Genomic DNA, 17,841 nt, shown 5'->3' with positions numbered 1-17,841 from the left:
CAATTGTGAATGAAGTAATAACAACCTTTGAGAATAAAAATAAAGCCTCACTTCTTTTATGTGATTTAAGTAAGGCATTAGACTGGATTTCTCATGATATCTTAATTGCTAAACTCAAATTCTATGGCATACAAGATTCTGCATTGGCAGTAATTGAATCATACCTAAAAATTGGAAGCAGTTTGCCTATGTCAGAAACAGAGACTCACAGTTGCTAGAAGTTAAGACAGGAGTCCTACAAGGTTCTGTCCTTAGGCCCTTCTTTTTTATAACTGCAGTCAATGATTTACCTCATTGTATCCCCACTTTTGTTATTTGGTTATGCTGATGCCACAACTTTGTTTGCTCAGCACGACAACATATCAGTTCTGCAAGATGACATGGAAGCAGCACTAAATTGGTTCTCACCCAATACACTGCTTTGCAATCCTTATAAAAACCAACAGATTACACTGGGATTGTCAAAAGAGGTATAGGTGAAAGCAGTTAAAATTCTAGGAATTCATGTAGACTTTAAGTTAATGTGGGAAACACACATCAACCACACCTGCGCAAAATTGTCTCGAGTTACGTATTTAATGTGGAAACTGAGGAGCCTGGTGACAAGAGACTATTTATGAGTTATTTATTTTGGACTCTTTCAGTCACAGATAGAGTATGGACTGCTGATATGGGGACTCTCTTCACATCACTGAACTTCTAAAAATTCAGAAAAAAGTGATAAGGCCAATGAGCAATTCTGGTAGATCAGAGCACTGCCGACCACTGTTCATTCAGCTGAAAATATTAACCGTTATTAATTTTTATATATACGCCTCAGAATTGTAAGCAAAAAAAACCAATATAGCAGTTTTTGAAATGGGGGAAAACATGCACCACCATAATACCAGAGGCAAAACAAAATTAGACATACCTAGGCACAGGCTGACAAGAACAGCGAATTCCCATCTAATCAATAGTCTAAGAATATTTAATAAACTTCAATTTTCTTCTCGGTCGGATCACATAAGTAGCTTCAAGAGCAAGCTACTAAATTGGTTACTAATCAATCCTTTTTACAATGTAACAGAATTTATGAATATAAAATCAATCAACATTAATTTTTAAGGATTTCATTATGTGGTGTCACTGAATGTATTTATCTTATGTTATGGTGTATGTTATCATCTATGGGCGCTATTTGCAAAGCTCATTTAGCTTTAAGGTACTATTCACGGAAAATGTTATATGATATCCATTTAAATTGCCTATTCCACCTCAGGTGGTCAATGGTGAACAAAGAATCTGAAACTGTACTGCAAAGGTAAATGTTTTTTGTGTCTTGTCACGTCAAAAATTGTATGGGCCATTCTTCTTCACCAAGAGCACTGTCACTGGAAATTCCTACTTGTACATGTTGCAGCAATGGCTGATGCCTCAAATGAGATTGGACTCTCTGTTCATCTTTCAGCAGGATGGGGCTCCACCCCATTTTCATCGTGAAGTTCCTGGGTACCTGAAAACGGAGCAGTCACATCGATGGCTCGGCCATGCTACAGAAGGGGAAATCTGTTTCATGAAATGGCCCTCCCGATCACCAGATCTCACTCTGTGTGACTCTTTTGCGTATGTACTACCTCTACCATATGATGTGGCAGAGCTCCAGGAGTGAATACGGGAAGTGACTGCCACAGTCGACGATGCCATGCTGGGATGGGTAAGGCAAGAATTTGATTACCGTATTGTCATCTACCTGATCACTCATGGTTCGCATACCAAATGTTTATAGAAAAAAATAAACTTTCAAAAAGTTTCTCTTCGAAATGCAGTATGTATGGCATCTGTACAATGTTTAAATAAATAATTGAAAGTGTTCCTTGATTTTATGTACACGCTGTACTTGAACATACACTGTATGGCAGCACATTCAAGATAAGAGAATCAGGTGTAAACAATGGTTTACAACTGCGAAGAACACAATCTCAAAGAAATAAGTATTATGTCGTGGAAATAATGTCTGTCTGTCTAACAAACAGTAAGCAGAGACAGGAAAAATCCATTTTATTTTATGGTCAATTTCAGAGTTATTTTTGCCTATTTGTTGCTGTTTTCTGCCAACTCTAGTATTACTTTCTGCCAATTTTGATGGCATTTTTCAGGAGTTTGGTATCACTTTCCAATAGCTTATTTTTGAAGTATCAAACGGCTTATATCACTGTTCCAGCACTATGAAAACGAAAATATACCTCTTAACTACATTACATATGGCATCACAGAAGAAAAAGGAAATCATTTATATGAAACCCATTAAATGTAATCAATTAAAGAAACCATACACTGTCAAAAGGTTTTCAAATTAAAGTACTATTATAGCTTCAATGGTTTCTTTGAAACCTTTTACCACCAATTGATCAGTACTTCACAACAATGCAAAAATAGCAGTGTAAAGTGTAAATTTTTAACATGGGCAAGGAGAAGGCCACAAATGCAGTTAACCAATTCAGCTCATATTTGGCAGCCTGCTTCTATACAACATAAAATGAAGATCAGTTTTGAGAACACCATCCCTACAGTTCATGATGTGAATTTGATTCAAAACTGACCAGATCGATATACAATTGAAAATGGAACACTTTTAGTATAGTAAATAGCTACTGTAGGAAAAAGCACATTAGAGGTGGTGTGGCAATTTATTCCAACCAGTCACTCAATTGTACAATAACCAAACTAGACCTAAATTCCTTGTGTGATGAACAGCACTTTGAAGTTACGGGTGTAATCATTAATAGTCATAAGCTAATAGTAGTATCCATGTACAGATCACCAAAGGGAAGCATTAACATATTTTTAGAAAAAATGGACATGCTATTGAGTGAATTAAGTAATATTAAATGGCTACATTATGATATTGCAATAGGAGGCGATTTGAATGCTGATTTTGATGTTACTAAATGTAAGGGTAGTGTTGCAGATCTGGAAAACTTGCTAAGACAATACAATTTACATCATGTTAATAACAGGCCCACAAGAAACAAAGCATGTTTAGATAACATCTTTGTAAACTTCAAGACCACTGAAAACACATGCGAAGTTGTAGTGTTCCCATTCTCTGACCATGACTCCGTATCTCTAAATTATGCAAGTAAAATTCCCCTCAATAGGAGCAATGCAAACAGACCTGTCCCAATAGTTGTGATTACCAGACCCATAACTGAGGATAAAATTAAAACATTTCGTAATTCCCTTGCTGACAGAGACTGGTTTGGCCATTGTAGTGTCGATGGACATTACACATCAAGTAATGATCTGCCAGCCAAAATAATATTTGATAGATTTTTTAATGCATTCTTGACCCTATTTAACCATAGTATTCCCATAAAGAAAATCAAAATAATGGACAGCAGCCACAAATCCAGATCTCAAAACAGACAAAATATATGGTACACTAAACAGCTGACAGACCTAAAGAAACAAGTTTTGTTACTGTACAACATATACAATAGTATGAAGTCTGACTGTGCCAAATCAGCCTATGTGGAATGCAGGAATGAATACAAAAAAGCCATCCTGCAAGCCAAAAAAACCTACAATGCCAACAGCATACATAATTCCACCAATAAATGCAAAACTGCTTGGAAAGTAATTAACAGTGCTGCCAGAGATACTAAAAAAGACAAAATTAATATCCCACCACAAACACTCAATGAGTTTTTTATTAATTCAGTGAGAGAAATAGGAGACACAATTATCAAACCAGACATTAGTCCATCAGAGTTACTCTCCCAAAATTGGGGTAGACAGTCACTAAATACAAGCATGGTAACCTTCTCCGAAGTATCGCCTAGATATGTACAAGGGGTCATAAAACAACTGAAATCATCTGATAGCTTAGATATATATGGCATATCATCCAACCTGCTAAAAAAAGTGTGTGACTGCATTCTCTACCCCTTAACCCATTGCATAAGCAAGTGCTTACTTGAGGGATATTTTCCTGATGAGTTAAAACTGTCTAGGATTGTCCCAGTATACAAAAAGGGAGATAAAGACTCTCCATCTAGCTACAGGCTTATTCCAATAGTACCCACATTCTCCAAGGTAATAGAATGCATCATGTACCAACAATTATCATCTCACTTTGAGAATCTAGGAATAATTAATGCTACACAATATGGGTTTAGGAAGAATCTGTCGACCATTGATGCAATCAACATGGTAGTCAGTTACATCCTCAAAGTTTTTGAGAACAAAGGCTTTGCTCAGGTCTCATTCTGTGACCTAAGCAAGGCCTTCGACTGTGTTGAGCACATGCCACTACTAGAGAAACTAGAATTCTACGGCATCAAAAAAAACAGTCTCAGACTATTAAAAGCTTATCTCAACAACCGTAAACAGGTAGTTTGTGTTGGTAAGGAAATGTCAAACATAGAAAATGTTAAAGTAGGTGTGCCTCAGGGATCTGTACTGGGGCCCTTCCTGTTTCTGATAATGATCAATGACCTCCCCTCGTTTATTAGATCCACCACTGTATTGTATGCAGATGATACGACTTTTCTCCATAGCAGTAACAGTCTTAATGATCTTAAAACCTGTGCTGAAAATACACTGACTCATGCAGCATATTGGTTCAGAGCAAATAGTTTCCTGCTAAATGAAAATAAAACTCAGCAGATAATCTTCACTCTAAGAGACAAGCCACTATCTGATGACTCTAGTTCTGTTAAATTCCTGGGAGTTTATTTAGACGAAAAGTTATCCTGGGGCCAACATGTAAACTATATTAGTAGTAAACTATCTAGAGTAATTTATTTATTAAGACAACTCAGAAATTGTGTACCTGAAACATACATCAGATCATCTTATTTTGCGTTTTTCCAGAGTATAATATCCTATGGCATTATCTTGTGGGGTAACTGTAGTCATATACATGACATCCTATTATTGCAGAAGAAAGCCATTAGGATAATTACAAATTCTTCACATAAGGCTCACTGCAAACCCTTATTTACTAAACAAAAAATTATGACTGTAATAAACCTCTATATATACAATGTCTTAATCTTTACGAAGAAGAACCTACAAGATGTGAAACGTAGAGAAAATGTACATTGTTACAACACAAGAAGCATCAAACACATATACACGCCTTACCACAGACTATCAAAATCAATAAATAGCTATGAAGTCACAGGGCACAAGCTATTTAATAAGCTGCCACATGCCATACAGGATCTTCCTCAACATACATTCAAAGAAAGACTGCATGAATGGTTTATTGCCCACCCGTTCTATGATATCAATGAATTCTTCAACTGTAAAATGCAGTAATCCAACAGATGACCCACTGTACATTTATTGTAATATAAGCTAAAATATTTCAGTAGTCAATACCTTATCACACTGTATTATAAATTGTAGCTTCATTTGACGTTGTCAATTGCTGTAATGGCCTAAAGACAATAAAATCTTTATTATTATTATTATTATTATTATTATCATCATAGGTGGTGTCCAGAAGCAAACTTTTTTCCTAGGGATTTGCAAAAGAAACTATTACAACTGCCACTTATGTACCCGTAAAGTAAATGCTATTCAATGAAAGTACTGCTGATGCAACAATCAAGGCATCTGGCTGGGGAGCAGAGAACCTGTGTTCAATTCTGAAATGCAGTCTGCTGGATTTTTTGTCATCTTTCTTTTCCTTATTGAAATTAGTAACAAAAGGAGGGTTAATATGGCAGTTATTAAGGAATAATAACAAGGAGGTAAATAAATTTCTCAAACAACTTGGATTGGTGAAAAATTAAAATTCAAAGCCTCATATGAAAACAAATGTCACGAGGGACCACAGACAGCTTAATATGCTATGCTAGTTTACAATGAGCCGTGGTACAGAACTTTATTTGGAGGTTTCAAAACTGCAATGTACATCTGGAAATCCAGCAGGAATTTCACAACTATCCACATTCCACAACAATTCATAGCATAATTCATGATCAATTTTCAGCACCAATTTTTTAGGTGATGTTGCATGCGTGGTATGCATTAGAATTACACTGGAGATCCAAAGAAACTGGTACACCTGCCTAATATCATGTAGGGGCCCACAAGCACGCAGAAGTGCTGCAACATGGCATGGCATGGACTTGACTGATGTCTGAAATAGTGCTAGAGGGAACTGACACCATGAATCCTGCAGGGCTGTCCATAAATCAGTAAGAACACAAGGGTGTGGAGACATCATCTGAACAGCACATTGCAAGGCATCCCAGATACACTCAATAATGTTCATGTCTGGTGAGTTTGGTGACCAGTGAAGTGTTTAAACTCAGAAGGGTGTTTCTGGAGCCACTCTGTAGAAATTCTGGATGTGTGGGGTGTCACATTGTCATGCTGGAATTGGCCAAGTTCTTCAGAATGCACAATGGCCATGAATGGATACAGGTAATCTAGAAAGGATGGTTACATAAGAGTTACCTATCAGAGTCGTATATAGACATATCATGGGTCCTGTATCAGTCCAACTGCACACATCCCACACCATTACAGAGCCCCCACCAGCTTGAACAAGTCCCCTGCTGACAAGCAGTGTCCATGGACTCATGGGGCCAGCTCCATACCCATACACATCTATACACTTGATACAATTTGAAATGACACTCATCCGACCAGGCAACATGTTTCCAGTCATCAACAGTCCAATGTCGGTGTTGACGGATCCAGACGAGGCATAAAGCTTTGTGTCATGCAGTCATCAAGGGTACACGAGTGGGCCTCAGCTCCAAAAGTCCATATTGATGATGTATCGTTGAATGATTTGCATGCTGATACTTGTTGATAGCCCAGTACTGAAATGTACGGCAATCTGAGGAAAGGTTGCACTTCTGTCACATTGAACAATTCTCTTCAGTCGTCATTGGTCATTTTCTTGCAGAATCTTTTTCCAGCCACAGCGATGTCAGAGATCTGATGTTTTACCAGATTCCTGATATTCAAGGTACACTTGTGGAATGGTCAAATGGAAAAACCTCGCTTCATCACTACCTCAGAGATACTGTGTCCCATCGCTCATGAACCGACTATAGCAACATGTTCCAACTCATTTAAATCTTGATAATCTGCCATTGCAGCAGCAGTAACCTAGCTAACAACTGTGGCAGACACTTGTTATCTTATACAGGCATTGATGACCGCAGTGCCATATTCTGTCTGTTTACATCTATCTGTATTTTAATACACATTCCTATACCAGTTTCCTTGGCACTTCAGTGTGATTCCCAAAAACGAAATATTTTTAAATGTAACCCAAGTCAGTTTTCTGCCAAATCTTCAGAATGAATGATGTAGTTGTGCAAAAGCTGCTTTCATTATATGTTCTTTGTGTCACAAGCATATTTGCTTCAAATGTTTATATGACAAGTACCACCCATGTAGATGTTCAAAGGTAAGTGAAGGCATGTAACAGTGAGTGAAAGAGCCTTTGTAGGGCAACCAGGATTAAAATTATAATTCTTTCTAATCCAAGTCATTAAAGAAATTTATTTCCCTACCTTGTTACTATTTTTCACTGATTACCTTTTCACTTTCCTATTCCTACTAGATTCAATACAGCAAAAATACTAATGAAAAAACTGCAGAATGCATTTGGAAATTAAACATACGTTCTCTTCTCCTCAGCCACATGCCTTGATCACTACGTCAGTGGCAGTTCTTTTGAACAGTGTTTACCATAGGCATACTCAGTGTCTTTCTTCGATTCTACGAAATGGGAATATGCTGAGCAGCACCCCCCCACATGATGAAAACACCCAATTTTCAATTACCTATTGATTTTGTCAAATTTGAATCAATCAATTAGGAGTGGTTTCCTCAAATATAAGGATGGGGGAACTTTTTGAGCCAAAATATCTCAGTCCTCTGTTTTAGGTTTATACAAGCACCCTGCCAAATATGACTCAAATTGGTTGGCCATTCCAAGACCTTCCCCTTGTGAGGACCAAATGTCTTCAGCACAACACCAGACATCTGACAATGTCCACATATCCTGCTTGCATGGGAAGTTGCTTCCCATCAAATTATAAAGGTATTGCTACCCCTTCAGAATATTTCAAAACTGAGACCTGCCATCCTATGCACACATAAACTATTTGCTGTGTCAGCATGAACATAATTCATCATCATCACACTAGAAATAAGAGCCCAGGACTGTGAATAAGACTAAATATACAGATCTGTCACCATAAGAGTTGTTAGCCAATTATGAAGGTGCAACATAGTGCCTTTCTCGGTTTTCTTCACCTCGCCCTGAAGCATTCGTTCCATTCATATTTAACAAAAGCTGGCTGGTTTTAGCATCAAAAATTTGTATTTCTCATAATAATGAAGCAGTCTTCAATTGTAACTTGGAATATAGGTACTGTTTCATCCACTGACATCAGAGTTCTCAATATTTTTGCGTAACAAACTGTACCAACAATGAGACAGTTTGGTGAGATCTGTAAAGTGGAGCATCAGTTAAATAGAATTTTTTTGCAGGACACAAACACAACATGAAATATAGCACATAGCACTTTAGCTAGCACGTAAATCAAATTTGCACCCAATTGGTCAGGTTCTCGCCACCGTACACAGCAGCGAACAGAGGGTGTCATGCTAACTGAAAGTACGAAGGTTGCCTGGAAAATAATGTACTACATATTTTCTCAATCAGCAAAAATTGTATGAATGTGACAGTTAAGATATACATTATTTGAAGTTTCCAAATTGCACACACAAATATCCCATTTATTCTGACAGGTATCATACCTATAGCAATGTTTTGAAATGGTGGCTCTATATGATGTAAGCTACAAGCAGTGTGTCGTCATTGAACTTCTCACAGCAAAGAATAGAACCTTTGAGAATATTCCCAATTGTTTGCATCCTGTTTATGGAGCATCTGCAATAGACAGAAGTTCTGTTAGTCACTGGGCAAAGAGAGTGAGGCCATTACGAGACATTGGTTCGGCAGAGCTCCAAGATTTGCTTCATTCAGGGAGCCCATTCGTGGCTTTCAAACTTGACCAGGCACAGCTTGCTGATGTGCTCATTCACAAAGACCAATGCAGAACAACTTGGCACTTGTCAATGAAGCTGTCACTCAGGAAGGAAACTAAATCTTCTCACTCTTTGATGTGATGCCAAGACACAGTACCAATATTTCTGAAGCAGATGTGAACACATTAACCAAACCCAAAAGGGGCTTCCAATGATTTTGTCACCATAATAACCCAGGAGAGTGACTGATTCTATATGATAACGCTCGGCCTCACACAAGTTTGAGGACTTCAGAACCATCATTAAACAGGGTTGGACAGTATCATCTCATCCATCCTACAGCCCTGACCTAGCGCACCTCCAACTTCCATTTGCTCGTCCCATTAAAGCATCACATTTGTAGATGACATTTTGAGGATGACAAAGATGTGATTCTTACAGTGGAGAAATGGCTTCAATACCAGAACAAGGAGTGGCACTGACAGGGTACACACACCCTTGTGTCTCGATGGAGGAAGGCCATAGAAAAGGGCAGCAATTGTGTGGAAGTATAGGGAATGTAGAATAAACAACATTCTTTCTGTTGTATATTTATCGTTGTGTTCAATAAATAATTACTGAAGGCAAACAAATGTAGTGCCTCACTTTTTGGGTAACCCTCGCATTTATTTTAATAGTTATTCCATATTATTTTTACTACTTTGTGAATGAAGCTTGTGGTCAAAGCACGAATTGTTGGTAGTGAAATTTAGCAGTGAAAAAGAGAGGGATGGCTGTACTGAGCTGAGAAGACACATTACATTTCAATGATCTGTCGCCCTGATGCTACTCATAAACATTTACCTCAAGTCAGTTACCTTCTTGTAGTTTCTCCATGTTAACAAACCTGCTATGCACTGCCACCATGTCTTGTCATGTGACTTTGTTTCCATTTGCAGAGGATTGAGGGCTGTAAGACAGCTCTCTAGTCTTTAAGCCTTTTAAACAACTCTTTTTTATTTTGTTACTCTTATGTGACATTCATATACATTGAGTAAACAGATCTCATTAACGAGAACAACATTTTCAAATTGAATCTCATAACAACACAGAAGAGAGTGACATTGCTCCTTAGCCTTGTTAAGCTTATTCTGGGTGTTGATATTGCAGACAGTGCCTCTTCCTCTCTGCCTTACAAAACACTGCCAAGCCACAACCCCAATAAGTAAATAACCCCTTCGTAGCAGGAGAAGATGTTCCATATCTGTCACACTTTGATGATGTCCTAAGCCGACAATTCTTTCGTCATTTCTGCAAATATTACACAGTGGGGAGTACTTTATATATTAACTAGCTAAAAAATATTTTTAAATGAACATCTTTATCTCATCATGAGGAAGAGATTTGACATGTTTTTATGGACAAATAACATGTCTTGCTGGGCTGGGATCTATGTTATGTTAAAAGATACCAGATGCCATGTTAATTTACATGTTCACAAAACTTAAGTGTCAAATTCAGTGTTTTTCATATTTATACTTTTGTAATTTGAAAATATATTAAAACTTCCTGGCAGATTAAAACTGTGTGCCCGACCGAGACTCGAACTCGGGACCTTTGCCTTTCGCGGGCAAGTGCTCCTCCATCTGAGCTACTGAAGCACGACTCACGCCCGGTACTCACAGCTTTACTTCTGCCAGTATCTCATCTCCTACCTTCCAAACTTTACAGAAGCTCTCATGCGAACCTTGCTGAACTAGCACTCCTGTAAGAAAGGATATTGCAGAGACATGGCTTTGCCACAGCCTGGGGGAGGTTTCCAGAATGAGATATTCACTCTGCAGTGGAGTGTGCACTGATATGAAACTTCCTGGCAGATCAAAAATGTGTGCCCGACCGAGACTCGAACTCGGGACCTTTGCCTTTCGCAGGCAAGTGCTCTACCATCTGAGCTACCGAAGCACGAGATACTGGCAGAAGTAAAGCTATGAGTACTGGGCGTGAGTCATGCTTCGGTAGCTCAGATGGTAGAGCACTTGCCTGCGAAAGGCAAAGGTCCCGAGTTCGAGTCTCGGTCGGACACACAGTTTTAATGTGCCAGGAAGTTTCATATCAGTGCACACTCCGCTGCAGAGTGAATATCTCATTCTGAAAATATATAGTTTAAATGATGCACCATATTAAAGTCTCGCAAACACCCATTTTTACACAATAGTTGTGTAAAAGGCTCAGGAAATGTCACATCCGTGGCTAAAACTGTTATTGGAAAGTAGTTCCTTTGCAAGGTGCTACTCCAGTCTCCGTAAGCAAGAAATTACTATTACTTCATTTTACAAATGGGCTCCCATTCAGTCTGTCGCCTTGCTGCTGATACAACAATGGGCCAGTTCATGATGGACTAGGATAAATCATCACTGTAAAGACCTACCTACTAAACAAATAATGCCACAGGATCACTTGACTTTAGACACTGGCTGCTATCAGAGCTGAAGAACATCTCTCTCTTATGTTCCAAACCGCCACCTACAGCAAACACTAAATGGCTCAGTTTCTTTACCTTGGCTCCTTTACCTTCTGCTCCAAGATGGTTCTGGAACTACCTTCTGTTGTCCTCCTGACAATTCTCACAATGTAATCCCTATGAGCAAATAAACTGATACAGTTTCCTTTTCCCAACTTGACTACGTATATTGATTACAAGTCCACATCGCTAATCAATCCTGACGACACCCCCAAGTGGGTGTAAGAACTGGCATCTGAAGTGAGATGCCAAATTTGACCAACTTTCAGCTTTGAGGTGCCCCATACAAATTACTAAGCCGTGAACAGATGTAAGAATCCATCATGCAGGACAGTCCGGCTCCATGCTGCGGTGCAACAGACAAGTGCTTAGCACAGTCAGTCCAAGCTGCCCACCACAGTCTACCCAGGCCTAATGCCAAGCTGCCATCACTGCCATTAGGCAAGGAAATTCAACCTCGTCTGCCTCCTCTATCGTGGTCGCACGAGGCCACATCATGATTATGATGTCCCGATGCCACCTCGACACCGGGCATCGCCACTGCATTGCTGCCCAATCAATTGTCAATGAACAATTTAATTGTAACAATCAAAATAATCAATTCCTGACAATATACTGTAATTGTATAGCTAAAAAATCCATTCACCAAGCAACGGTTGGTGTCTTCCTTTATCATCCCATCTGTTAAGTCTCCCCTGACCTTGCATTCTGGGTGACTTTTCAGAACCCCACCCCTTTCCCTAGACGTCTCAAGTTCCCTTCCCTTCACCCCTCTCCCTACCCGTTCAATCTTTATCCTGGAAGGAGGGGCCACTGGCTTCAAAAGCTTGCATAAGTAAAACCTTTCTCCTGCCATCACTTGGTGACTGGATTTTTTTATCTATCCAATTACTACATATTAAATGTGCAAGCTTCACTTGTAGGGGGAAATGCCTCTGGACCAATGCTGCCACTGACATCATCGAGGTCTGTGATCAAATTTTGTGTGTGTGTGTGTGTGTGTGTGTGTGTGTGTGTGTGTGTGTGTGTGTGTGTGTGTGTGTCTAGTTTAAAGCAATTCCCTCAACCACGTCACAGAGGCAACTAGTGATGGATCCAACATATTGCAAACACAGGTGGAGCAACTCCGTGTGAAAAATGATGATCTGCAAAGGCACCTTAGTGAGGCATTAGTAAATGTGATGCTGCGAAACAGCACTGTGCCTGGAGCTAGCCTAACTTCCCTATTTCTGTGTTCCCATAGGCGGTTCTAAACTAGGTGTAAACATTGACACAGTAGTACAAAATGTAATGGATACAGGGAAACTGTCGCCATCGACTGACGAAAAGTTTATAGGAGTACCAGCACGAAATTGCAAGGAGTGGCCCATGCTTATGTAGATTCACGGAAGGGCTGAGAAATACCAAGGCATTTGACATCCTTGCAGAATGTGTTGAGGATATGTACAGAGATAAATACAGTCAGCTACTATCAGGACAATCTTTCCATCAAATATCAAAATTCTGGAGAGGATTTCAAGTGATTTTCTGACCGAATAAGAGTTGTGTGTTGTCGTACATATGTACTAACAGAAAGTAATGAAAGGAATGAGATACCACTCAGGAAATCAGAAACTTGCTTACAGATTCACTCATTCGCAGGATTGACACCACAGGTACGTGACAAGGTGAAGTACACTGAGTACACTAAGTTAGGCTACACAACTCACAAAGGAGGTGCAACAATTCGTCTAATCATCCACCGGGATAAAGCCCACTTGATGTGCATTCGTTGACAAAGTGTGCTACACTCGTTGCAAATGACAAAAAGTTACACGGCTCCTTAGTGTTTGGCACCAGCATGTGCTTGTTTTAGAGAAATCAGACACGAGAGAGAAAACTGTCCATCTCTACAGCACTGGTCAGCTAACCAAGTAGGTCAACGAGGTGCTCGAAGGAAACTGAATACGCAAAATGTGAATGGGAGCAGTTCTGCCACTGCTCCTTGCTCCCCTTCTGCAAAGCCAATCCAGTAAGAGAGATAGGAATTGCTCAAGTTTGCAAGATAAATGAACAGCAGAACTTCTACCTTCCTCATCAATACAGGCATACAAATAAATGTTTTGTTTGTTAGATATACTCACTGTCAACTGTACCCCATTCTAGCTGACTTTGCAACTTCATCTGAAGAAAAGAAACAACTTCTGTCAAACTTCTTAATGTACCACAAGATTTCTACATATGATACCAAGCCAATAGCCTGGAATCCATATTGCATATCTTATCACTTGCAGCCTGCAGTAGACAAAAATGCCTCAGATTTACTAAAAGCTGGAGTAATTAAACCTTCTTTCAGTTCCTGGTTGTCACATGCAGTGTGTACATAAAGTCCGGGAACACTTTCAATCATCATTTATTGCAAAAGAACTAAACATTGTACAGGTCTCATACATATTGCACTTTGAAGAGAGACTGTGAAAGTTTTTGTTTTTTACAAACATTTGATATGTGAACCATGAGAGACCCAGCACATGTCAGTATGGTTAATTGATACCTTGCCATACCCATCCTAGCATGGCATCGTCGACTGTGGCAGTCGCTTCCCGTATTCTCTCCCGGACTTCTGCTGTATCACGTGGTAGAGGTGGTACATACATCAGATCTTTAATGTGTTCCCACAGAAAAGACTCACATGGAGTGAGGTCTGGTGATCAGGAAGGCCATTTCATGAAACAGCTGTCCCCTTGTGCAGCACGGCCAATCCACCAATGCAGTAGCTCCGTGTTCAGGTACCCACAAACTTCAAGATGGAAATGCGGTGGAGCCCCATTCTGCTGAAACATGTCCAAGTAGGAATACCCAGTGATGGTGCTTTCAACAAAGAAGAATGGCCTGTAGAGTTTTCGACGTGACAAGGCAAAAAAAATATTTACCTTTGGGGAATCACGCTCAAATTCAATGCATTTGTGTGGATGCTTTGAATCCCATATTCGACATTTATGCCTGTTCACTTTCCCATTTGTCAAACTACAACATACCTCAACTCACCATGCTTGTGACTAGCACCAAAATTACCAAAATACGCTGTGGCAGTTGTAATGCTATTGTAAATATAATACTGCCATTAATCTGTATATTTTAAATTTTTTGTTCCGTAATAATTTTGAAAAATTAAGTAAATACTATAACGAGAGTAAGCTTTTGTTAAGTGCAGTTTATCTGTTAAAAATAACCTCTTTGATGTAGGTGGAATAAATGTATTAAAACATATTTTGTAAGTAATTATGTAATATTTCAAGTACAACTGTAACAGGCAAAGTACTTTACTTAGAAGTGTATCACAGTATGAACCATCCTTCTTCAATCAGTGGAATATAAGTGTTAAGTGTACCTTTGTGTTTAACCACAATTTAGCAATTTCATTTACCTCAGTAGGGTCCTTACCTAAACGAATTTATTCCGAGTATTCTGATGTTTATTGAAGCTTGAATAATAGTAAATTACTGGCAATAGTATTGTTTTGGTAGTAAATTCTGAAAATCATTGTTAAATACTAAAGTTTGCACATATCGGTTTAAGATCCACCGCTTTGCGTGACCATGAGGATAAGTTTTCAATAGCATTTTTGAAAGTAAGATAACATAATTGTTTAACTGCAACAATCTTAACAGAATTTGTTCGTGTTGCTTCTCTATGTCAAAGAAAGCCAGACAAATATTGGTGTTAGTTAAATGTTAACAAATAAAAGTCCTAAAGAAATGAAATCTAGTCGTGTTAAATAATAGTTTTGGTCATATGAGTAATAGCTATTAGTTTAATATTTTTTTGTATCCTTGTTGAAACATGTGTGTGTTTTCTTTAAATAATTACTGAACTATAGTGGTAAATTCCATAAGTAACAGAAAGTGGGATTAATAGTACTTACTGCCAAATGACCCAAGTAAATGGAAATTAAGTGGTTGTCTTTCAGTTACATAGTAAGTGAAAGCAGTTATTTATTCAGTGTCAAAAATTGACTTCATCTTTTTGTGTGGACACTGGGCTGGCGGCCGTTTTATTAAGCGAAACAGTTTATTGTTATAACAGGCTTTGTCTGATAAAAGGTTTCCAAAAGTAATTATTCTCACTGCTTTTCCCACAAACTGTATGATTCAGAGAAAAATAGTTCGATAATTTACCATTAGGTTGAACACGGTTAAAATCAGTCTCCGAGAGTCGATGGTTTGGAGTGTACCTGTCACTACTTACTACACAGTTCTGACATTCCGAATCGCGAATCTTCCATCTTTACAGTGGTAGAACTTAAACGTTCTGGTACCGTATTGACGAGAACGCGAAAGAACCGTTGCACGGTACACATGAAAAGAGAACTTTCATGGTTTCTCTTCAAAATGACATACGTATGATATCTGTACAATGTTTTGTTCTTGTGCAGGGTGTATACGCGGACAAGGAAAAAAAATTCCCGGATTTTTCACGGATAAAAATACACTTTCTCCATGTTAATTGATAGTATATTTTCCCTTATCAATCCTTTGAATGGTTATGGTTTTATACATGGGCATAGAATTTCCTGGCACAATAGAAAACGAAACTCAGGGAAAAAGACAAGATTTGGAAATATCTTTCATGTGCAGCAACATGCATGCTGCGTATTTTCGTATTGCAAAAGTATACATTGGAATTCCACCAAACACCATATGTTACTTCCCAAATCACTGAAATCAAGATTGCGATGCGCTTTTGTAAGCCAGTCATAGCTCATGTCACGTGATCTCTCCAGCCGATATTCAGAGCATAGGACACGTGATGTAGTCAGCCAGCAGCAACATCACTGTTAAGTAGCACGAACACACAAACAGGGAAAGTTAATAGTTTAAATTAATATATATGGTGTTCGTACAAGAAAAGCAAAGCTGTCACATAATATTGGTCTCTAAGGTTAATATGCTGCAAGAGAAGTTAAGCTTTCGCATATTATGTTGATCTTTTTTGTGTGTGTTGCACTTTGAGATACATCACACAAATGTGCCAGTAAAATTTACAATAATGAGATAAATGTCTGATCTTCAGGGTTCCAAATTCTTCTAAATGACTCATCATCAAAGAGTTGATTTTTAAATGAGTCAAACGCTCTTTAATTTAATAAATTCATGGCACATTCTTGCACATAGTTCAACTTATGTAGAAGGATATTTACTTTGAAAGTAATGCCTTTGAAACCACTAGTCACAATATTTTCCCACGACCTGTCAGAAATAGGTTTGTTTCAGCAGTTGCCAGACAGCGCAAATAACAGGCGACACAGCTATCATAACATAGGAAGCCCGTATGTGCGTACGTGTTAAACACTGAAAGATCATACATTATGTCATAAAAGAAACAAGACATTAGAAGATACTCCATGAGCATCGGAATTTCGTGAACCATATTAAAATGTGCACATTTAAAGTGCACACTCATATGTCCAGATTTCCAATGAAGTAGACCTCAACCTGATATTAAGCTTTTCAGTGTGGCTTTCGCGATGTAAATTTTCTTGGAGCACCAGTACTGTACTATATCATATTTGGTTCTTAATTATGGCATAATGCCATATGTGCTAGGGGGGGAAAAAATGCAGCGAACAGTTGAAACCAGCCAGCACTGTGGAATTAAACATCTTGTTTCAAATACATTGACTGCCACTACAGAAAAGGTTAATAAAAGCCAAATTTCTTTAGCAAACAGACAAAAATAACTTCATTGTTCCACAAGGTGATTAATGCTTGACTGCCAGAAAGGTAGAAATAAAATAAAATCTGAAACTAATGCCATATTTTAGCCTTCCATAATTATGTGAATGTATTTTAATTCACTTGATAGCTCCCGGCCACAGACATCCGTTTTGTTTTGATTTGACGTGAGAGTACATGAAGGGGAAACAGCAAAATCACTAAATGTAGACACGGATCACGTGGAGACTACCCACTACAACTCTACTCTGACTGCTCTGCGCATCAGCCCCAGATCTACGATATTTGCGTACTGGATCAATACTAAAAAAATCGAATTTTCAAAAATATGTTCATCTTGTAGCGCACATCTTTCTGAAAAGTCTGAAGCATAAAACATGTGTGTTCGAGGAAATGTAAGACATATTATTTGGTCTTAAGTATGCCAAAGTGCAGTGCCATGCCTCTTGACAAATCATTCTTCTAACGCATGTCACTGTATTTCACTCTGTGGAATTGAAACGTGTATATTTTGTAATGGATGCCATCAAACTATATTCAGGACAGTGGAAATTGAAATGTCCTGTGGGGCCTCGCCTGTTCCCAGTCAACCAGTTTGACAGCCTGCCCCTT

The 17,841-nt window shown here is 38.6% G+C and overlaps 1 protein-coding gene across 1 annotated transcript; it reads left to right on the top strand.

Annotated features, from left to right (window-relative positions):
* The first annotated feature begins 2,243 nt into the window (after positions 1-2,243).
* Positions 2,244-9,825, top strand: LOC124722828. Its single transcript, XM_047247950.1, has 4 exons — positions 2,244-2,326; positions 2,619-4,154; positions 5,484-5,555; positions 9,729-9,825. The coding sequence occupies exons 1-4, from the start codon at positions 2,244-2,246 to the stop codon at positions 9,823-9,825; spliced, it is 1,788 nt and encodes a 595-aa protein (XP_047103906.1).
* The last annotated feature ends 8,016 nt before the right edge of the window (positions 9,826-17,841 follow it).

The sequence above is a fragment of the Schistocerca piceifrons genome, chromosome X (genome assembly GCF_021461385.2).
Source record: "Schistocerca piceifrons isolate TAMUIC-IGC-003096 chromosome X, iqSchPice1.1, whole genome shotgun sequence".
NCBI lineage: Eukaryota > Metazoa > Arthropoda > Insecta > Orthoptera > Acrididae > Schistocerca > Schistocerca piceifrons.
The sequence above is the reverse complement of the archived record's forward strand: the minus strand, read 5'-3'. Positions and strand labels throughout refer to the sequence as shown.